This window comes from Hyaena hyaena, unplaced genomic scaffold (genome assembly GCF_003009895.1).
Source record: "Hyaena hyaena isolate Hyena2069 unplaced genomic scaffold, ASM300989v1 scaffold_75, whole genome shotgun sequence".
In the NCBI taxonomy this organism is placed as follows: domain Eukaryota; kingdom Metazoa; phylum Chordata; class Mammalia; order Carnivora; family Hyaenidae; genus Hyaena; species Hyaena hyaena.
In genome coordinates this window covers 481789-505190 of record NW_024080707.1, presented here as the reverse complement: position 1 = coordinate 505190, position 23402 = coordinate 481789, and the positions used below count along the sequence as shown (strand labels likewise).

At 40.2% G+C, this 23402-nt stretch overlaps 2 protein-coding genes across 3 annotated transcripts in view; both read right to left on the bottom strand.

The window, feature by feature from the left end:
- Window positions 1–6950, bottom strand: part of PGM1 (phosphoglucomutase 1) — a 64455-nt gene extending 57505 nt beyond the window's left edge. Inside the window, exon 1 of the mRNA XM_039233472.1 lies at window positions 6480–6950. Coding sequence (XP_039089403.1) covers window positions 6480–6725 — 246 coding nt within the window. The 5' untranslated portion in view covers window positions 6726–6950. The remainder of the gene's footprint in view (window positions 1–6479) is intronic.
- Window positions 6951–22317: 15367 nt separating this feature from the next.
- EFCAB7 (EF-hand calcium binding domain 7) overlaps window positions 22318–23402 on the bottom strand; it is a 44728-nt gene continuing 43643 nt past the window's right edge. For both annotated transcript variants that reach the window (XM_039233425.1, XM_039233424.1), the window contains exon 14: window positions 22318–22529. In XM_039233425.1, coding sequence (XP_039089356.1) covers window positions 22455–22529 — 75 coding nt within the window. In that variant the 3' untranslated portion in view covers window positions 22318–22454. The remainder of the gene's footprint in view (window positions 22530–23402) is intronic.

The window sequence follows — 23402 nt, the reverse complement described above, 5'->3', positions numbered from 1 at the left end:
ACAAAGGCTGTTTAATGGCGAACTGCCCGGCTCTTAAAACAGTCTGTTCCACTCCTCCACTCAGCTAGCTCTTTCTGCTATGTCTCCCCCACCCCTCTGTTTGCACACTGTCCACTCTTCAAGACACAATTCAAGTTCCACCATTTCTTTCCCCAGTCCAGAATTTTATCTCCCTTACACACTTCTTCTAATTCTGTTCTTTGCACATATATGTATTTCTTGTGTCTTATCTCCCCCACTCCTGGATGGAAAAGGACAATATCTTATTTATCCTGGTATTTAATACCAATTTAAACTCAGAAAGTGTGAACAGAGGGAGAATGATCATTCATAAGCCATCATAATTAAAGGGCTTTTTTTTTTTTTTAATGGGAGTTAGAGCCTACTCAACAGTGACCCAAAGGTGGTTCTCTGCCAAGTCATCCTTGTCCTAAGGATATCAGATTTTAAGGAAGGGTAACAAGGTGCCTCTACCTAACACCAATTACCTCAGAGTCCCAAAATAATCCCCCTCCTGCCCAGTATTCTTTCATTTCTTTCTCAAAACTATATCAAGAAATATGACCCTTCACCTGTGCTTGCAGCTGGCCTCATGAAAGTTCAGGAAAGGGTGATCATCAAAAATGGGAGACAGTGGAGTTCCTTCAGTTAAGACAAAGTTCTCAAAGCCCCACTGGTTTGATCTGAGAACCTGGGATCCTTAATCTCTGTGTCATGTATTTGATGCCCATTTTGGTGCCAGCAGTACCTGACCGTAAAGAGAGATCATTTGTGGGGTGCCTGGGTGGCTCAGTCGGTTAAATGTCTGACTTTAGCTCAGGTCATGATCTCGCGGTTCATGAGTTTGAGCCCCACGTCAGGCTCTGTGCTGACAGCTCAGAGCCTGGAGCCTGCTTCAGATTCTGTGTCTCCTTCTCTTTCTGCCCCCCCACCCCACCCCCTTGCACTCGGTCTCTCTCTCAAAAATAAACATTGAAACAAAAAGGATCATTTATTTAGTGCAGGGGTTCTCAATTCAGGATCCTTAGAAGAAGTCTCTGGGTAGAATTCAATGGGGCCCTTGAATTTGAAAGGCAAAACAAACAAAATCTTTATTTTCATTAACCTCTAAATAAAATTTAGCTTTTCCTTGAATTATGAATATAGGCAACAAACCACAGAATTATTATTATTAGCATTACAAATACCACCTGGGACTTTATCATCACTAGAAATCACAGATATTTTCATATTATAGTTATCTCAAATTATTGAGATTGCAAGTGTATCAAAATATCACTTATTCTTATCACCACTCTAAAGCCAGTATTAGATTTCCCAATAAATTATTTAATGTGTCAGCAAGGAAGCATATAGATCTTGGTGCATCACTAATTTGGTTAATATTTTGATAACCGAATTTCAGTATAATAATTCCTTTGTAATCCTCTATGTTTTGTTTTATTTATTAAAAAAAATATATTCTGGAAAGGAGTCCAGATGAAACAAAGGAATTCAGCACACAAGAACCCCTGAGTTGATGAAAGAAACCTGCTTACTCACAAGTTCCCATGCAAGCATTTGTTTTATTTTGCTGAAGATAATGATGAACTATCATTCAAAATATTCAAACATTCTGGGGTGCCTGGGTGGCTCAGTTGGTTAAGCGTCTGACTTCGGCTCAGGTCCTGAAATCATGGTTCATGAGTTCAAGCCCCATGTCCAGCTCTGTGCTGACAACTTGGAGCCTGGAGCCTGCTTTGGATTCTGTGTCTCCTTCTCTCTCTGCCCCTCCCCTGCCTGCACTCTGTCTCTCTCTCTCTCTCTCTCAAAAATAAAACATTAAAAAAATTACAAAATATCCAAACATTCATTTACATGGGAGTTTGAACTCTCCCCAATTCTCAATACTGGTCACGTGCACACCACTGGGCCCAAGAGCAATTTTTAGAGACCAGGAATGGCTCTGAGTTGTCTGCACTGGTATCTCTTAGATTTCTCAGTTACAAAGGCCCATAAATTCCTTTCTCCCTGTGCTAATCTGAGTTAGGTCTTTGCCACTTGCACTGGATTCTGACTAACACAGAATTCCTCTACATTGGCTGGGGCCACGGAGGGTAGGGGAAGGAGGGGGACAAAGATGGTATTTATGAGGGGTGGGGAAGAGATGTTAATATCTGCATCAGGTTGGGCCTGATTAGCTTAGTGTCCCCATACCAACAAAACACTGATAACACAAAGTCCTGTCCCAGGTCCATTGTAAGGTTTCCTCACAGGTGTCATTTAATCAGCTTCCAGGTGACAAGAGATTACAGTTACTTAAAAAAAATTTTTTTTAATGTTTTATTTATTTTTGAGAGAGCAAGCATGAGCAGAGAAGGGGCAGAAAGGAAGGGGGACAGAGAATCAGAAGTGGGCTCTATGCTAACAGCAGTGAGCTGATGTAGGGCTTGAGCTCATAAACTGTGAGATCATGACCTGAGCCAAAACCGGGTGCTAAACCGACTGAGCCACCCAGGTGCCCCAACACTGCAGGTACTTTTAAACTCGTTGTTTCATTTAATCCTCACAAGAACCTCTTGGGTATGTCTCATCGCTTCCAACCTTTACAGAAAAGGGAGGAGAAGGGGATCAGAAATTAATTAACTTGCCCAGCAGTGTCTGACTCCTATATTTTTATTCTTTTCTGCCTAGAATTCTTCCCCTGACAAATCCACCTCAGGAATCCAACTCACCCTTTAAGCTTCAGTTAAGCTACCACTTTTAGTGTTCTCAGACTCCAAAAATAAACCTCTTGGAGTTTTCTGATAACTTAGGGAACATCTTGCTAATGGATACACAGAATAAATCAAGATAAAGTGGGGGCCTGGGTGGCTCAGTCGGTTGAGCGTCTGATGTCAGCTCAGGTCATGATCTCACAGATCGTGGGTTTGAGCCTCGCGTCAGGCTCTGTGCTGACAGCCAGCTCAGAGCCTGGAGCCTGCTTTGGATTCTGTGTCTCCCTCTCTCTCTGACCCTCCCCTGCTCACGCTGTCTCTCTCTCTCTCTCTCAGAAATAAATACAAAAAAACCTTTTTTTAAAGATAAAGCAGAGAAGCTCACACAGTTCAAAACTACAGCAGCTTGATGCTGAGATGCTGAGTGTAGGGGCAGGTGCTTGGAAAGCCACTCTTGCTGCTGGAGGAGGGTTCCTGCTACCTCTCTAATGGCCCCCTGCACACCAAATGCTGACCTCTACTTTCACTTTTCACCTTTCTTCATAAGAGCAAAAGTCCTCTTCAGATTGCTTTGGGTTTGCCGTTTGCCAAAGCAGGTACTTACAGTAGGTCTTTCATCAAAGTGAAGTAGCAGAACACAAACATTCAGAAAGGACGGCACACCTGGACAGCCCTCTATGGTCTTCCCCCTTCAGTAGCCAGCACATGCCTCCACCGTAACACTTAACACACTGTGCTTTCTGTTTATTCTTGTCTACCTCCCCTTCTATACTGTTTTTGCCGAGGACAGGAATATTTTGAATCCCAAGTAGTCAGCACGATGTCTGATACAAAGTAAATACATATAAATATTTGAAGAGAATACACTTATTGTTCACCAACTATACACCAGCTTTAAGTGCTGGAATACACTTAAAGTATATCCCAACTGTTCACAATCCAGGGCAAGGAAACAAGGACTCACTGAAAGCTACACTGTCCTTAATACTGCACATACAGATAAAAGCAGACTCCGTCTTAAAGAAGTTTACTCTCTAGAGGAGAGTGTCACGTGTGACCATAATTTCACTGGCATTTCATTAATCTATTCTAGAGGTATCTATGAGAAGGGAGAACATAATAGGGGCGATGAAAGTGGCAGACAGAGGCTGTTGGGGAAAGTTTTCTGAAGATGCTATCTGAATTGAATCACATCAGAAAAGAGGAGAAGCATATTTAAATCCCTGCTGAAGAGAGAGAAAGAGAGACAGAGAGCAGCAGCTAAGGCCAAAAACTTAGGAAATAGCTAAGGTGTGCACAGCACAAGCAGGTCATAAAGGAATTCTCAAAAAGTATAAATAGAATCAAGAGAGTGATCAAGGCAAGGGCATGAGAAATTTACAAGTGCAGGGCGCCTGGGTGGCTCAGTCCATTGGGTGTCTAACTTCATCTCAGGCCATGATCTCATGGTTCATGGGTTTGAGCCCCGCGTCGGGCTCTCTGCTGACAGCTCAGAGCCTGGAGCCTGCTTCATGGATTCCGTCTTCCTCTCTCTCTCTCTGTCCCTTCCTTGCTCATACTCTATCTCTCTCTCTCTCAAAAAAAAATCTTTTTAAGTGCAAAACCAGGGGCACTGGTACAAAACTCAGTCGGTTGAGCATCCAGCTCTTGATTTTGGGTCAGGTCATGATCTTAAGGTTTGTGAGTTTGGGCCCCATGTCAGCCTGACAGTGTAGAGCCTGCTTGGGATTCTCTCTCTCCCCCTCTCTCTTTGCACCTCCCCAACTCATGCATTCTCTCTCTCTCTCAAAATAAATAAACTTAACAAAAAATTATTTTTAAAAAAAAGTGCAAAACCATCAATGCCAAAGGCAACAAGAAGGCCAAATAAGGCTTTAAAAAAAGTCTTCAATGGATTTAGCAACAAGAAAGTCATTAGTAACCTTGGCAAGTGGTGAAGGAAGCAGCAGCCAGACTGCAGTGAGGTGGTAAGTGAATGGGTGAAAAATCAGTGGTGGCGACTGGCCAACAAGGGGAAAAGCATGAAAGCAGTAGCTAAAAGGGGATGAGGTTTTAAAAACATATCTTTTTAGTCTCAGTCTAATTTTTTCCTTCCCATCCCACACTACTACTCCCAAAAGGACAATTTTCCATTTGGACCCCTAAAATCCTCACTATGCTGTAAGCTCCTTAAGGATGAATCTCGTGTCTAAATTGTCTCTTTATTCCCCACATTTCTCTGTATATGGCATAGGTTCAGTCTTTGTGAATGAATGAATGACTGAATGAATGTATATTCAACACAGGTGACAAGGAAATGAAGGGATCTTCTGGGTAACATCTGTTGTTTGCTCTTCACTCAAGGGAATTTGTGGTTGTCTGAAAACTCAAGAGCCTATTCTATTCAAAGGACCTTCTCTCCTTGATGCTTATACATGCTTGACTCAGTGGGAATGTAGATTGGACCCAGTTTAGATTTTACAGACTAAGGGAAAATAGATCCTTATACATTTAAGAGTCTCCTTCTTCCCAGAAGTTGGAATTGGTAGGTCTATATTAGATTCTGGGTGCTGCCGTTACAGTTCCCCTTTAACCTGCCCAGGCTTCAGTTTTCTCATTGGCAACTTGAAGATGCCCATAATAGCACCGACCTCATAAGGCTGCAGCATAAATGAGATACCGCAAGTTTAGTGCTTTTCATGGTGCTTAGCAAAATGACACTTACATGTTAAAGTACTACTGAAATGAATAAAAATATTACTAAAAGAAGTGAGTTCCAGAAATGTAGGGTATAAGTCAAATCTTAAATACAGAAAGATAAACTCGTTAGAAGACGTTTTATAAAAGTGAACGAATAATCAACTTACCTATTTTATAAACCCACCTTTTCATTTATAAAGTTTACTGAAAAACCTATTTCAAGAGTTTCACCTATCCAAAAGGACCTGCCCCTGAAGTCGGTTAACGTTCCCCAGCTGGTGTGGAGGGTTGGGCGAGGGGGGAGCCAAGGTGTTGCATTAATTTCCTGGCCAGCCGCGAAGGCTTGCATAAGAGCACTCTTGGGTATGCAGTTTCTGTTCTAATGAAAACTCGGCTCCAACTCCTCGAAGAACTGATCCAGAAGCACCACCCGACAAGAACTAGCCTTTTCAAAAGCCTGCGTCCCAGCAACCAGGCCGTGGAAGGGCAGAAGTTCCGTCCCAACGCAAACTAGGGTGTGGAGAGCAAGCCTTTGCAACCTCCCCGCAGCCCTGCGGGTCTCACGCACGAGGGGGGCGGACGCTCGCGCCAACCCTGCCCCACCGGGTCGGGCTCCCAGCCAGCGGGAAGCGCAAGTCTCAGACGAGAATAGCAAGCAACTGGGAGACATGGGAGGGAGTTCTGAGGAAGGCAGAGGCCATTTAACCTTTCCGGGTGAAGGGGACTGCACTCAGCGCTGTAAGTGTATCTTTAGCCCAAGGGAAAGGTTAATGTAAATGTCAGAGGCCTCGGCCGGAAGGGGGTGGGGGGGTGGGGAAAGGAGGAGAAGAAGGGCGGGGCAAGAGGCGGAGGGTCGGGCCTCCCAAGGTCAAGTCCGGCACGCCAGTCCCAGGAGAGTCGACAGAGCGGCTCCGCGGAGCCCTGAGGCCACCTTCCAGCACCCTGCGACCTCGCGGGGCCTCCAGGCCAGGAAGTGCCAGAGCAGAGGAGCGGGGTGGAGACTGGGGCGGCGGCGCGCGGAAGTGGCCCGGCCCAAGCGCCGCAGGGGGCGGGCGGGCGACTCTAGCCGCACGTCGCGCACGGCCCAGCCGGCGCTTTCCTTACCCCGTTGGCGGCGGCGATGCGCACGATGAGCTGGATGGCCTCCTTCATGTAGAACCTGCCGTCCCCGCCCACCACGAGGGTGGCCTCCTGCCGCTGCGCCGGCTCCACGGTGGAGATGATACTCTGGATGAAATTCTCCGCGTAGTTGGCGCTGCTCTGAAACACCTTCACCCGCTTCCGCAGGCCGCTCGTGCCCGGCTTCTGGTCCGGGTACGCCTGGGTCTTAACTGTCACAATCTTCACCATGGTGGCGACTGGCTTCCTGGGGCCTGAGCGGACTCTGCTAACCAAGGGGCGGCCGGAGCTGTGGCTGCAGCTGTTCTGGGGTGAGGGCACGGACGGGCTAGGGGCAACGCCAGCTCTCTCGCCTGCGTTCGGCCCTCCTCCTTAAAGGGACAGGGGACAGGGCCCTCCCTCCGTGGCCAGCCCCACTTTGCAGGTACGCGGAGGCGGGTAGAGGAAAGGAGAGCGCCCACCTCCAGGCCTCCAGTGAAGTGGGTGGAGCCTCTCTGATTTCCCCTTTCCACTGCACCCCTGTAAACCAATCCACTATAAAATAAAATCTGCAACTCCTTCTCTACGTGGAAGGGCAGAACATGGGGTAGGGGATTGATCAGAAGGCAACAGTTGGAAACAGGGTGGGAAAATTGCAGAGTATAAGGATTTCCTGTGGTTTGGCTAGAGTATCTTATATAAATAACTTTCTGGAAACCTATTCTGAGGGATAGAAGTGGCAGCCTTAGGTAGATTTCATGGCTCCTTATTTTTTATAGTCTCTCCCCAAATATTAGTTGGTATCAGAAAAAGCCAATTCCAAAAGTCCAATTCGACCTACTCCTTTCCATGTACTTACTGATGGACCAAACCCTTTACTTCCATTGGTTAGAGTGGATATACTAATAACTAAGGTTTATTGAAAAGAATGTTTGTAATCCTTGCTAAAGTACAAGTTTTATTTTTCCCTCTTTTATCCTTACAAAACTGAGATTTTAAAAAATTAAATGGCTTATCAAGGCCATAGAGATAACTATATACAAGAGGCCAACCAGGTGGGTGTGGCTCCGAAACCAGGGCTATTAACATGGTTTGCCTGCCATGTCACCAGATGTGATAACTAGGAAATGTACGGGGAGGCCTTAATCAGTATAGGTACAAATACAAGGTAAGGCTGAATGTAACATAATTCATCACCAAAATAAGTCAGTTATTCGTGTAATGAAATTTGGGTGAATAGATCAAGAACTGAGGTGACCGGAAAGAGTTCATGGAAGATAAGAGTCAACGAAAGACCCTTGATTATTAGGTGGCAATTCTTTGCTTTTGGTTTAGCATCCCTCTTAACTGGTGAAGTGATTGTCTCCTATGCCCAGAATAGGTGTCATCTGTAGAAAAGCCACAGCTTCCCCCGACCCCACCCACCACCCCTCACTTATGAGATGTGTGATGTGGGAAAAGTTAGTTTATATCTATGGGTATCCATTTCTTTACTATAAAATGGACAGAAAACCTACTTTAAAGAGTTTCTGCAAGAATTAGTGGGGTTTTGTATGTCTGTAGTTCTCATAGTAGAATCACCTGAGACACTTTTGAAAGTACCCAGGTCCAGTCCAAACATTAAATAATAATCAGGTGATGTAAGTAAATCATTTAGCATTGTAGCTCAACTTTACATGTCCCATACAACTCAGGAGCAAACTGTACCACCCTCCAACCCCACGCTTCTTAGAATAGTTCCAGTCTCAAATTGCTAGGAGACACCACTCCTATTATAAGTGTGGGGTTGGGGGTGGTAGAGTATGATCCTGAGTTGTTTGGGACATGTAAAGTTTGAGCCTTCTGTCATGCATCCAAAAGGAGGTAGAGAAAAGTGTTATATACAGAGATCTAGAACTTAGAAAAGAGAGTGATATGAATTTATAAACCATTAGCATATAGATAATATTTGAAAACCTGAGAATGATTGAGATCACTGGGGAGAGAACATGGATTGCAGAAAAAAGAAAGAAAAAAAAAGTCTGACCCTGAGGTCTGAGAAACTGCCAATATTTAAAGGCCAGTTAACTACAGTGTGAAAAATAAAGTGAAAAAGTTAGGCTTTCTACCTTTGAAAGAGAATTTCTTTAGGAACATCAGCCCAGCAGGAAGATTTAGATGTGTTTCTTCCAGAAGCTGTCTAGCTTTCCGTAAACCTGAGCTCAAATCTACTAGGTTACATTCAAAGGCAAGGAAGATGTAATTCTTCAGCAAGTTACTAATATGCCATTTAGGAGCCTTCCTATAAGTCAAATTATCCAGAATATTGTTAGGTTTGCTCTAGGTTTAAAAAAAAAAAACAGTTTGCAATTCTGTGAAAAGTTTTAATGATTTCTCTGTCTACATATACAAATGTGTATAAATGGGAGGTAGGTTAAGTGCTTGCTAGATAAATGTGCAAGGTTTGGTCAATCCTATTTCCAATACAGTGTTCATCGAAGACAGCTTTACCTTCACCCTTCACAAATCATCATTTGCATCCCAAGTATAATGATGTAAAGAAATGTGTTTATCACAGGTTATCAGTCTCTGCTGAATGCAACAAATAACAAATGGCTTGCATATGCAATTGATAATGAAAAAGACATGTATAGAATTTATAATGAAAACACTGGAGGGGCCCCACTGGGCAGCTCAGTCAGTTAAGCATCTGACTCTTGATTTCAGCTCAGGTCATGATCTCATGGTCATGAGATTGAGCCCCTTATCAGACTACATGTTGAACATGAAGCCTGCTTGGGATCCTCCCTCTTCCTCTCTGCTCCTCCCCTCCCTCAAAAGAAAAAAGAAAGAAAGAAAAGAAAAAAGAAAACAGGGTGGTGATGTGGGTAATCTAGAGGCGTTAGCCATTAACATGGCTCATAAGAAACTGATTATCAAAATTTTTTAAAAAATTGAAAAGTAATTCATTAACATATATGTGTCTTTCCTTACAATTCACTTTTGGAATGTACTATAAGGCACCTATATTGTTAAAAGCAAAACAAAATTATTATTTGTGTACACTCAACTTCCTGTCTGGTGGTGTCAAGTAAAGCTTGAAAAGCCTGTAATGAGGAATCTGTATTAGGATAGTCTCTAGGTTAGGCCTAGAATGATCGCCTAAATCTCTGTCCTACCCACGAGTTCTACAAGGCTTTCTCAATTTAGAAAGCTCTGACGGGATAGGTAAATTATAGAGAATCTCCTACAAGAATTTTCAATTATTTGTTGCTGGCAAATAACTAACTGACGATTCCATATGAATCCATACAAATTAATGCTGAGCAATACTGAAAACATATTAGTTCATCTGTTAAGCCTATATCTTCCTGGCTGCAGATTTTTTCATTATGTTAAATTTTGATTTATTTGTAACTTGCTGTAATGACTAGTTCCTACATATGGAAGCAATATGAAGCCATTTAATGCCTCTATTTGTATCCCTTAAGTTATTCAGGTGCTTAAAACTTTCATTTGAATAAAAGTTAATGGATATCTGGAGTCTCTGTTTCTGAAATTAAGTTTGTTCCTGTGCCAAAATAATAATAGTTTCTGAACTCATCTTTCAGTGTCAAATTGTTATTCATGAAGCTATATGTGAAAAAGATTGATATATAATAAATTGGGCTTTTTCCATAGAATTCATTTTTGGAATCTACTATAAAGGATATCAGTCTGAATTAATTTATATTAATATTTTATATGCAAATATTAATATTTCAAATAGCAAAAAAGATTTTTAAAAATACAGATTATGAAGGACATTTTTTAAGAGGTAATGAATGTCTTCTGTTATCGCATTTCACCAGTGTTCTTGATTAAGGAATCAAGATGCTGTGGTAGGCTAAATAATGGCCCCCTAAGAGATACCCATGTCCTAATCCCTGCAATATGTGAATTATGGCAAGAAAAGGACTTTTTGTAGATATAATCAAGGATCTTGAGGAGATTGTCCTGGATTATTTAAGTGAGCCCTAAATGCAATCATAAGTGTTCTTATAAGAGGGAAGCAAAGGGAGATTTCATTACAGAAGACAAGAGAAGATGACCATAGAAGCAGAGACTGGAGTGATACAGCCACAAACCATGGAATGCCAGCAGCCACCAAAATCTGGAAAAAGCAGGAAATGCGCTATCCACTAGAACCTTTAAAGAGAGCACAGCCTTGATGACACCTTGCTTTTAACTCAGTGACACTGATTTTGGACTTCTAGCCTTCAGAACTATAGGAAAATTCATGTTTTAAACCACCAAGTTTGTGGTAATTTGTTACAGCAGCCATAGGAAACTAATACAGATGCTTTTATTTTATGGAAGAGTATGAGCCAGGAAGCTCAAACTCACGGCCTGATTCCCTAGAGGCCTAAAGTGCGACTTCAGATAGTCTGTAAGAGATGAAGTAAGAAAAAGTAGACTATATCCTAAGTATCTACCAAAGAATAAATAACAGAGGAAAATATATTGGGTATAGCAGAAGTTTAAAAAAAAAAAAAAAAAGGGGGGGAATCAAGAAATCATGGAAGAAATTACGTCCAAATTATTTTGCTCAAATTATCTGAATATGTTAAAAAATTTTTTTTTCTTTCTTGAATTGGCTAGGAAACAGAATCTTCTGTTTTCATTCACTGTGTAGAATTGGATGCAATCATGAGTGTTCTGTATACCACCTTGAAGTTCTTAATAGTCTCTATCAAAACTAGCTTCGACTTGTGTAAGCAACTTTTCCTAATGAGTGAATTATTTTATTCCTTCCTTTACATTACTGACTCTTATAGCTTCTGTTATATATTTTTGGTAATTCTGAAGATATCTTTGAAATAATTTATATTCATTGCCCTCAGTCTTCTTTTATCCATCCCTCCATTCAAATCATCTATAAAATACTAAACACATAGTACAAGATACTTAGGCTCAGATTAGTCACTTAAGATAAGATCTTGTACTCAAGGAGTTAAAAACAGAACAGTCCAGACACATATATAAGAAACCAAGTATGAGCCAAAAAAGATTATTTATTTATTTTTTTTTTTGAGAGAGAGAGAGAGTGAGGGCACAAACAGGGGAGGGGAAAAGGGAGAGAAAGAATCTTAAGCAGGCTCCATGCCCAGCACTGAACCAACTCCAGGCTCTATCTCACAATCACAAACAGAAATCAAGAGTTGGGCAATTAACTGACTGAGCCACCCAGACGCCCCAAAGGTATTGGGGTTTTTTAAAGTTTATTTGTTTTGAGAGAGGGAGAGAACATGAACAGGGGAGGCACAGATAGAGAGGCAGAGAGAGAATCCTAAACAGGCTCTACTCTATCAGTGCAGAGCCAGATACAGGACCCAGTCTCACAAACTGTGAGATCATGACCTGAGCAAAAACCAAGAGTCAGTTGCTTAACTGACTGAGACACCCAGGCACCCCAAGGTATTGATTTTTTACAGCTAGTTTTAGAATTTAAAAAATATATCAATAATCCAAATTTCTGCCTTAACAAACTGAAAAAAGAACAAATAAGCCCAAGGCAAACAGAAGAAAATAATAAAGAGTGGAAATCAATGAAATTGAAAAAAAAAATAGAGAAAAACCAATGAAACTAAAAATTGGTTCTTGGAATAGATCAATAAAATTGATAAACCTCTAGCAAGACTGACAAAAAAAAGAAAAGATACATTTTACTAATACCAGGAATGACAAAGGAAATATCACTATAGCCCCCATAAACAATGTTTTATAAAACATTCAACAACTTAGATTAAATGAATCAATTCCTCAAAACCCACATACTACCATCCCTCCCCCACCAGATGAAATAGGTAAACTGAACGGCCCCATAACTGCTAAAAACAAAAACAAACAAACAAACAAAAAACTGCACTTAAGAACCTCCAAAAAAATCTCTGCACTTAGATGGTCTCAAAGACAAGTTGAAAGAAACATTTAAAGAAGAAACAACATGAATTCAACATAGTTTCTTCCAGAAACCAAGAGAAGGATCAATCCAGACTCATTTATAAGGTCAGTATTGCCCTGAACCAAAACCAGACAAAGAAATTACAAATCAAGAAAACTATAGACCAATATTCCTCATATACGTTGTCACAAGAATGCTGAACAATATACTAGCCAATTGAATTCACAATATATATTGTAAAAATGACATATCACAACCAAGAGGGGTTTATTCTGGCAATGAAAGGCTGGTTCAATATGTGAAAATCAATGATTGTAATCCATCACATTAATAGAAAATAAACAATATAATGACACAGAAAAAAATATTTGACAGAATTCAGCATCCATTCCTGATTAAAAACAAAATCTCAGGGTTCTGGGGTGGCTCAGTCAGTTAAGCGTCAGATTGGCTCAGGTCATGACCTCCCGGTTGGTGAGTTTGAGGCCCAGGTTGGGATCTGCACTGACAGTGTGGAGCCTGCTTGGGGTTCTCTGTCTTCCTCTCTTGGTCCTTCTCCCTCCCCCACTTGCCTACATACTCTCTCTCAAAAATAAATATCTTTTTAAAATCTCAGTAATCTAGAAATAGAAGGGAATTTTTCTAACCTAATAAAGGGCACCTACAAAAACATCTTCAGCTAACACCATATTAATGGTGAAGAACTACTTTCCTTCCTAAGATTGGAAGCAAAGTAGGGATATCCACCTTCAACATTCTAATCAACATCATTATGGAAGCCTTAGCCAGTGCAATACACATGTGATGGGTGTGCACAGAGAGACAATGAATCTGTGAACAACAACTCATGGGCATGAGGAAAAGGGGGTTTTGAAAATATACAGTGTTTGGAGTTTGGGTCAATATAAAACAAAAATCCTGGCACCAGGCAGATGGGCAGATGGTTGTTAATGGCAGGCAGGAGGCACTGTGTCTGTGTATCTTAGCTAGCCTAGGGGATAAGACAGATAGGGCAAATAACTTCAGGGTTAACAAGGCACCTTTTCTTCTGTGAATCAGCTCCACCTGGGCAGCAGCATCCGCAGCTCAGTGGTCTACAGCCCTATTTACCTGTTTACCTAATTTAGTCCTTCCTTCCTGTGAAAGCAGCTTTCTGCTATAGTACTAAATTCGGGGGGGGGGGGGTTTACACCCTGAATGCCTAATCTTGCTTACTTCATATACCTTTGTACTGTGGCCCTTTGCCCCCCTCTCTATTCTGGGTGTCTTTGCACTCCCTCTCTCTATCCTGAGTGCCTTAATCTAATGTGAGCATCCTATGGCTTTGTACTTCTTTGTGCCTTGTTAACCCATTGGTGTAAACCTGGGGAAATCCTAAGCTTATTCCACACAGGCAAACGTCTTGAAGAGATGCCTCATTGAAGAGGATATATACAGATGGTAAATAAGCATATGAACAGTTGCTCAGCATCATAAGCCATTAAGGAAATGAAAAGTAAAACTACTATGAGATACTACTGCGTGTTTATTAGAATGGCTAAAATATAAAATACTGGCAATATCAAGTTCTGAGGATACAGAGCAACAGAAACTCTCATACATTGCTGATAGAAATACACAATGGTACAACCACTCTGGAAAACACATTGGCAGTTTCTTAAAAATTCAAACATACACTTAACATATGACCCAGCAATCTCACATCTTCCTATCTATCCTATAGAAATGAAAAATTATGTTCACACAAAAGAACCTGTACATGAATGTTTGTAGCAGCTCATTTAATACTGCCCAAGACTGGAAACGGCCTAGAAAATGAATTAAGCATATTGTGGTACATCAGTATAAAGAAAGAATATTCAGGGGTGCCCAGCTAGCTCAGTCAGAGGAAAATGCAACTCATGATCTCAGGGTTGTGAGTTTGAGCCCCACGTTGAGTGTAGAGATTACTTAAAAAAAAAAAGAAAAGAAATGCTAGGAACAAACTAATACATGCATTACATACTAATATATACATTTGGATCATTCTCAAAGAAATTAGGAAATAAAAGGAACAAACTGATACATACAATTTAGATGATTCTCAAAGGGATTAGGCTGAATGAAAGAATTCAGTCTCAAAAGGTTATATACTGAATGATCCCATTTACATGACATTGTCAAAAAGAGTAAACTATAATAATAGAAAGCAAATCAGCGGTTGCCAGGGGCTGTGTGTGTGTGTGTGTGTGTGTGTGTGTGTGTGTCTGTGTCTGTGTCTGGAAGGGGACGGGGAGAAGGAAGTGACGATAAGAAATAGTATAATGGAATATTTTGGTGATGGAAGTGTTCGGTATCCTGATTGTGGTAGCGGTTCAATGAATCTACAAATGTTTTAATTTAATAGAACTGTATAATCTCACTCTCCTCCCAAAAAAAGACCAAATTTATTGTATAGCTGTTTTTTGTTAAATATCAAGTGCTAAATGTTAACTAGACTTAATGTGCTGATCATTTTACAATGTATGCAAATGCTGAATCATTACCTTGTACAAGTGAAACAGAAAGGTTTTATATCAGTTATACCTCAAGAAGCAAAGAGTTGCATTATAACACTAAAGGCTGTGTCATCTTGATCAGCTGTTTCCCTAACAAGTCTTATAATCTGTCTCAACTAGGCTGTGCCGCTATTCGGAAGCAGCAGATAATACTTAAGTTTCTTAAATTTCCTAATTTGTCTTTATTTTCCATATTGAGAGAATGATACCTGTGAAGGCAATTCACCCAAAGACTCAGAGAACCTCACCTGTAATAAATGTCCAGTCCTTAGCTTTCGCAAGGAGAGCCATAGATCAAGAAAGTGAGCCTCTACCTCACTGGTTCTTAAAGTGTGGTTCGTGAAACCCTGGTAGCCTAAACTCGTTGAGGGGTTCCACAAAGTCAAAACTATTTTTTAATGCAAGATGTTTCTTTTCCTTTTTACAGATGATACAAAAGCAATGGTGGGTAAGGCACCTTGTCATGAATCAGATAGAGGTACCAGACTGCACTGTAAAGATTGTATTCTTCTTTGACCCACACTTGTAACTTAAAACAAAAACCAAAAAACCCTGCCAGTTTCACTTTAAATCTCAACCCTTGGCTACATGCTGTTTTAATACACTGTGATGAAGAGAATGAACCCATATAGTACTTCTACTACATTCCTAAATACAATGAGTGTTTCAAGGGAAAGTCCTTATTGGAATTGAAAGTTGAACGAACTATGGTTCAACCGTTATAATCTCATGGTTCATGAGTTCAAGCCCCGAGTCTTGGGATTCTCTCTCTCTCTCTGCCCTTCCCCTGCTCTATTGCATGCATGTACACACACACTCTCTCTCTCTCAAAATAAACAAATCAAAAAAAGAAAGTTGAATGAACCACCTTATTTATACCATTTTTACTTGAATAAAACAAAACAAACAAAAAGCCTCACAGGAAAAAAAGTATTAGTTTTAAAATATCAATCATTAGGTAGCTTTTTTTCCCCACCCCCAAATCAAGCTAAGCTGAGTATCAAAGATAGGCTTCACTATACTAGGTAAAGCTGGCAGGCTCATCTTAATATGTCCTTATACTTGTAGCTTCATGAAGAAGTGAGTCAATACCTTTTTAAGAGCAGAAAACTTAGTATCCACTTTACAAGTTAGAAATAATTTTATACAGTCTCTAATAAGATGGGTGTATATGCCTGTTTATAGGTAGATCCTTAATATAACCATATATTTCACCAAAGCAGTCTTAGAAGTTATAAAGAACTTAACCTAGTGCTGAGAGAGATTATCAGTCTGTCTCTCTCTCACTCTATCTAATGAAGAATATGAATAATAAATAATATTCAACCTCTGGTGGCTAAAATCAGAAATATATTTTCATTTTCCTGGATTATATCCAAAATATAATTGGTGTGCTATATTAAATTTCTGCATCATATTCAACCTACACCGAAAATAGATCTAAAAGAAAGCTGCCGGCTTAAAAAGAAAACAGGTCTACTAGAATATCTAATGAAAATTCAACAAAATTATTAAATGTAGTTGTTTTCATCTGTTAACTAATGACATGAAAAACAAAATCTGGGGAAACAGAACTTAATAGTAAGGAGACATTTTTTCCTATGTGTCTATTTTTAAGTTACAAGTAGCTCTAATAATTAGGAAAAATTCATACCACAGGTAAGTTTAATTTTCTGCCCTCTTTATTCAACTATCCAGCAAATATTTACTACATATCTATTATGGTTCCGTGGTACATTCTGGAATTATTAGCTCCCTGATTTTAGCCTAGTGAAAGTACAAATAAACAGTAATTCCTGTACAGTATGATGAGTACTACAACAAAGAGTAAGCATGAGGTTTTAGGGCCACAAAAGTAGTCCTGGTTGGGAAGTAATCAGTGAAAGATTCTTAGAAAAAGTGACATATTCACTGAGGCCTGAAGGAAGAGGAGGAAGTAAACAATTATTATTTTGTAGGCAGAAGGGAATGAGGTGAAAGAGAATGTGGAAACTGGGAAAGGGTACAGTATGTGTGAAAACAAGCCTGAAAAGAAATGTCTGAGGTGGGAAGAAAATCTGAAGAATATCATAGAGAAGACTTTAAATTATCTACTAGATTTAGTGACCAGGAAGTTACTGATATCCTTGGGGGAACAATCACTAGTTGAATTAATTGGAAAGAATGAAAGTCAAGAAAGTAGGCATAGCAGGGGAGCCTGGGTGGCTCGGTCAGCTTAGCATCTGACTTCAGCTTAGGTCATGATCTCACAGTTCATGAGTTCAAGCCCCGCATCAGGCTCTGTGCTGATAGCTCAGAGCCTGGAGCCTGCTTCAGATTCTGTGTCTCCCTCTCTCTGCCCCTCCCCTGCTCATGCTCTGTCTCTGTCTCAAAAATAATAAACATTAAAGAAAAGAAAGTGGGCATAACAAATGTGGGCAATTCTTTCAAGCCCTTTCCTTGAGAAGGGGAAGACAGAAATGATAGGGATGGTGTATGGGATGAAGAATCTAGAACATGTGTAAATAATAATGGGGAAGTCAATAGTGAGGGAGTGTTTGTAGGTAAAATTCAAGGGAGCCAACACTAAGGAGACAGGCAGAAATGGGACTTAGAACATAGGAGAGATCTGAAGCATCTAGAGGTCTTTTTGGTAGGCTGGATCCTTGTGCTTTTTAAACTGAATCATATGCAAGTTTTCCTCTGAAAATAATACAGTCATCTGTGTAAAACTACCCTAATTTTTTTTCCTTCTACTATAAGTGAGTAATGGGAAGGGGGAAGAAAGGCTTAATATATATAAGTGGAGACAGTGGTGGAAGATAAAACTTTCCTGCAACTCAGTACTTTGTGAAATGGAATATATAGTCGCATTTACTGGATCTAGTAAAATGCTTTCATTTTGCATTACTTTTTAGCCACATCGTCTGAAGAATACAAACTGCTAGATAAGGACAACCTGTTTCACAAGTGTCTAAATCAAGGGCCAAAAATCCTAATGACATCTAATAATGGGCTAGCATGTACTGGGTGCAAAACTAATATACTGCCATACTGATATTCCTATTTCAAAAGCTGACACTAGCTGTCAAAGTATTCTGTTACTGATACGGTTATACAGTTCTTAATTAATATAGTTTTTCATGTGCTGTACTAGTGTTCATTAAATGCTATTTAGATTTAATTCCTATTATTTTTAAACACATTTAATTAAAAGCAATCCATAAGTAAATTTGTGAAACATTATTTGGTGTCAGAACAAAATACAGTTGACCCTTGAACAACATGGGTTAGGGGTACTGACCCCCTGTACTTAAAAATTCATATATAACTTTGAACTCCCCAACACTTTACTAATGGCCTACTATTGACTAGACCCTTACTTATAAACAGTCAATTAACACATATTTTGTATGTTATATGTATTATATACTCTCTTCTTACAATAATGTTAGTGAGAGAAAAGAAAATGTTATCAAGAAAATCATAAGGAAAATAAATCTGCATATTTAAGTGGATCTACACAATTCAAACCCATGTTGTTCAAGGGTCAACTGTATTCCTATTACTGTGATTAGATTTTGGGTTCTTTAATATAGAAATGAATTTCTCCAAATCTTGCTTTAACTATATTTTCTTCTTTTTTTTAATGTTTATTTTTTGGAAATGGACAGAGTGCAAGCAGGGGAGGGGTAGAGAGAAAGGGAGACAGAATCAAAAGCAGGCTCCAAGCTCTGAACTGTCAGCACAGAGCCTGATGTGGGGCTTGAACTCAGGAACAGTGAGATTATGACCTGAGCCGAAGTCGGACGTCCAACTGACTGAGCCATCCAGGTGCCACTGCTTTAAATATATTTTCTGATTGGAAGACTAAATATATAATTAAATGACTATTTCTGCATTTGCATTTTCTTTTTTTCTTTTTCCTTTTTTTTTTTTTAATATTTTTATTTATTTCTGAGAGAGAGAGCGTGCGAGAGAGAGCGTGAGCAGGGGAGGGTCAGAGAAAGAGGGAGTCACAGACTCTGAAACAGCCTCCAGGCTCTGAGCTGGCAGTCAGCACAGAGCCCGACGCGGGGCTCGAACCCACGAACCGCGAGATCATGACCCAAGAGAAAGTCGGACGCCTAACCGACTAAGCCACCCAGGGGCCCCTTTTTTTTCTTTTTCCTTTTAAGATTACGTTAGTATGGTCACAAGTCTGACATCTACAATACATTGATAACATAGCTGAATACAATATTTGTTAAGTAAACTACATAATTGTGACAAGTTTTAAAATGTCAACTCTAATCATGCATTTCTTGTCCATTTGCATCTGAACCACCAACCACACAACTCAATCTGTGCTTACCCTCACTGGGAATATATGCCTCAGCAAGATCAGGGACAGAAGCTATTGTGACTTTTTACAGACCCAGATTTTCAAGAGCCACCGTGTGGAACTCAGGTATTCCATGGAACATGGTGGCAGCACTGGGTTTTGCTGTGGCTCAAATAAAAAATGCAATTATTGACTATGGCTTATGTGAGCCACCTGATGCCCCATGTTTTGGGCTAGCACAGAGTATTTTTTTTTTAATGTTTTATTTATTTCTAGGAGAGAGAGACAGCGTGAGCAGGGGAGGGTCAGAGAGAGAGGGAGTCACAGACTGAAACAGGCTCCAGGCTCTGAGCTGGCAGTCAGCACAGAGCCCGATGCGGGGCTCGAACCCACGAACCGCGAGATCATGACCTAAGCGAAAGTCAAACGCTTAACCGACTAAGCCACCCAGGCGCCCCTAGCACAGAGTATTTTGATATCCCTGAATAAAGCCAGTAGGCAGTTTCTAGACACTCAGCTGCTTCCCAGGGGAAAAGTTTAGAACTAGAGATTTTCAGTCTTCCAACATGCTGTCAGTGACATACAGCTGGAATCAAGATGAGACTCATAGCAACATCTTTATCAAAGGTATTGAGGGGGAGCAGAATATGCCACCCCAAAACGTGCCACTTTAACATGTGGGTTGTTTTGAGCTGAAAGCAATTAAGACCCAACTGACTTGGGAAAAGCTTGTTACCCCTTCCTTAACTGCCTAAAAGAATTTAGATAGATGGCCTGTACCAGGAAGAAAGCTATTACTAGAGATAATTTTTTTTTTTTTAATCAGAAAGGCTTATCTGCACAGTGTGGCAGACATTTGTTTAGCAGACATTTACTCTTTTCCTCTTCCTGTGAATCGTCTTCCTCCCCTTTGAAGCCCCAGACTCCTATCTTCCCTCCTTTGCTCAGGATGGTACATAAGCTTCACCTGACTAAGAGTCTCATGTCTTTGTGGGGCTCCTGCATGCAAACAATTCAACTTCTTTTTCTCTTCTTAATCTCTCTTACATCTATGTAATTACTAGAACAGCTAGTGAATCTAGAAAGCAAGGCCGACACTTGGTTCCTGAACCTGTTTTGAAAGCAGAAGCAGAACTATAATTGTATTTGTTGTATTATTAGCTCCACATTGTTTTGTTCTCTACTTCTATTTTACGCATCCCTTAAACTGATGCACGGTCAGTCATTAACTTTGCCTTTTTTGCCTTACTCCCTGTTTACCCATTAATTGTAGAAAAATAATGGGGGGTGGACAGTAACATTTGTCTTGAAATTATCTGATGTACTTGATTATACCAGGTCCCAAACCGTACCTCATGGTCTGGAAGAATGTACATCTCCAGACTGATTCAAGGCCCCTCATTTCATGGTTTCAAGGAACTCCTCATACTCCTCCCAGATATTCATTTCCTTTACCAAATATATATAAGCTGTCCCTATGCTCAAGAGAGCAAGGCAGCTTTGGGGATGATCCCTAGCCTTTTCGTTTGGGCTGCTCTTCTGATAATAAAGCTTTCTTTACTTAAAAACCAGTGTCTCAGACATTGGCTTACTGTGTGTCAGATGCGGGGATAAGTTTGAGTTCAGTAACAAAAGGAAGAGGAGGAAAGTTTTCTTCCCTTTTGTTCAGTAACAAATGTAAGAAGGGAAAAATTTTCCTCAGCAACAACCTGAAAACCTTTAGCCACCATTTCTTAAGTAGTCCAGGAATACAATATCCTTTTGCATGAGGAAAGCTGAAATTCTATATAGGTACCACAAGATATTATGCATGCCCCAATCCAGGAAAATGCCTATTACCACAAACATGGGCTGAAACACAAATTTCTTAGTGTGGTTTCCCATCTCCTAGATGGCTAACGCTCCAAGTTCTCTGAGTTAATGCCATAATACTACATTCTAATCTGTCTCATCTTATCAATAACTTTTGGCAAGATGATATAAAAACTGGGGCACCAGGGTGGCTCAGCTGATTAAGTGTCTGACTTCAGCTCAGGTCATGATCTCACTGTTCATGGGTTCAAGACCCACATCGGGCTCTGTGCTGACAGCTCGGAGCCTAGAGCCTGATTCAGATGGTATGTCTCCCTCTCTCTCTGCCCCTCCCTTGCTCATGCTCTGCCTCTCTCTCAAAAATAAATAAACATTAAAAAAATTTTAAAAAGATGATACAAAAGCTGATTGTATAGCTGAAGAAACTGCACATACATTTTCTTTAGAGTACCATTTGCATGGCCTTTGACATCTAAGAAGATAATGAGATTATGGTTCAGGTTAGAGACCCCATCATCAAGGAAATAATTCCTGAATCTGTGATTTGCTACAGAATTAAGCTTTCTCATTTGTTCAAATGTCAAATCACTCATCAGCCACTACTATCAGCTGTCATATCTACTGTGCTATGGTGCATTAAGACAAGAATCCCCTCAGAGGTAAATTCAACGTCTAGCTCGAGGACTGTTGCTCCAATCTTACCTGCCTGCAGAATGGCCAGGAGTATGGGTAATGGCGGAACAGCTTCCAGGGTCTTAATACCTACAGGCCCAGAGGGGTTTGGAGGAGGCATATGAGCTCAAAGCTGAAGGGGTACAGCAGGAAGGAGAGGCTGCTGTTGGAGAGGCAGGTTTTGAAGGGGCTGTGCATCACTAGCAGCAGCAGCAGGAGGAGGAAAGAGAAGGGGCCCAGGCCAGCCCCTGGCTCCCCAACAGTGGCATGGACAGGAGTGTATAACCTGTCAGGCTCCTGGGACAGTGAGGATCCAGTGTGAGAGTCAAGGGCACTAGCTCCAGCTGGCCCATTAACATTTTCTTTGAGTTTTCTTTTTGTTTTGATGATTATGATTAAGCCAAAAGTATACAGGATTTTATAGAATTCACTGGTATTACTTTTTAAAAGCTTACCTGTAATTTTACTTTGATTTACTATTGGTTAAGTGAAATGTGCCCAGATTTCCTATTAAATTAATAAGAAAGCCACATATTAAAATATTATTTATATTTATATTTATTTATATTTTAATAATAAAGTATACAACATGGGCATAAAACATAAATACATAAAAATTAAATAGGTTATTGTTTATGTACATCAGTTAAATTGATTAGCAGTCAGTTGATCAACAAATAAAGACTAAACCTGAAATAATTCTTAGTTTGACAGTCTCAAGTAGAAAACAGTATTTAAGATATAAGGGAATACACACAATAATATATCCATTCTTGTCGTTCATTCAGAGGCATTACATGTTGACACACCTGCATATAAAAATAGAAAACTTTTACTTCTTTTATATAGTTATTTTTGACTAATTTTTAAACAGGATAAGATTTCTAGACCTTATGCAAAAAATATCCCTGTGAAGATAAAATTCTGTAACGTTTGTCCTTAGCAGGAATCTACAATCTATGATCTGATGTCAAACAGCATAATCCAGCCTAAATTCTACTAAAATACAGTAATTGATAGTTGGTACATGTAAATGTGGGCAAAGAGGAGTAATAGAAAGTGGAGTAAATATCCTTTTCTCACTAAGCATAGAGCATTTTCTTTTTATTTTTTAATTTTATTTTTAAATGTTTTATTTATTTCTGAGAGAGAGAGAGACAGACAGACAGACAGACAGAGTGAGCAGGGAAGGGTGAGAGAGAGAGGGAGTTACAGAATCTGAAACAGGCTCCAGGCTCTGAGCTAACTGTCAGCACAGAGCCCTATGTGGGGCTCGAACCCACGAACCATGAGATCATGACCTGAGCCAAAGTCGGCCACTCAACTGACTGAGCCACCCAGGCGCCCCAACATAGACCATTTTCTAAAACCCTCCTTGGGATTCTGTAGAATCTCTATTTGGTTCTAAAGGGTTTTTGGATGTCATAGACAAGAATTGAGGAAGAAAGGAAGAAATAGAAGGCTTTTTCCTTTTTCCCTTTACTAGACCAGCTTCAGGGTCCCTGCCTTTGAACCCTGGGCTAAATTAGAAACCCATGGTTCTGCTAACACCAGAAACTACAGCTATTTCTGGCTCTTGACTTAGATAGCTATCTAAAACTCAGAGGCATTTTCTTTCAGGTTACATTAGAACATCTTAATAATATAGATAAAAATACTTTATATTATATCAAAATTCCTAT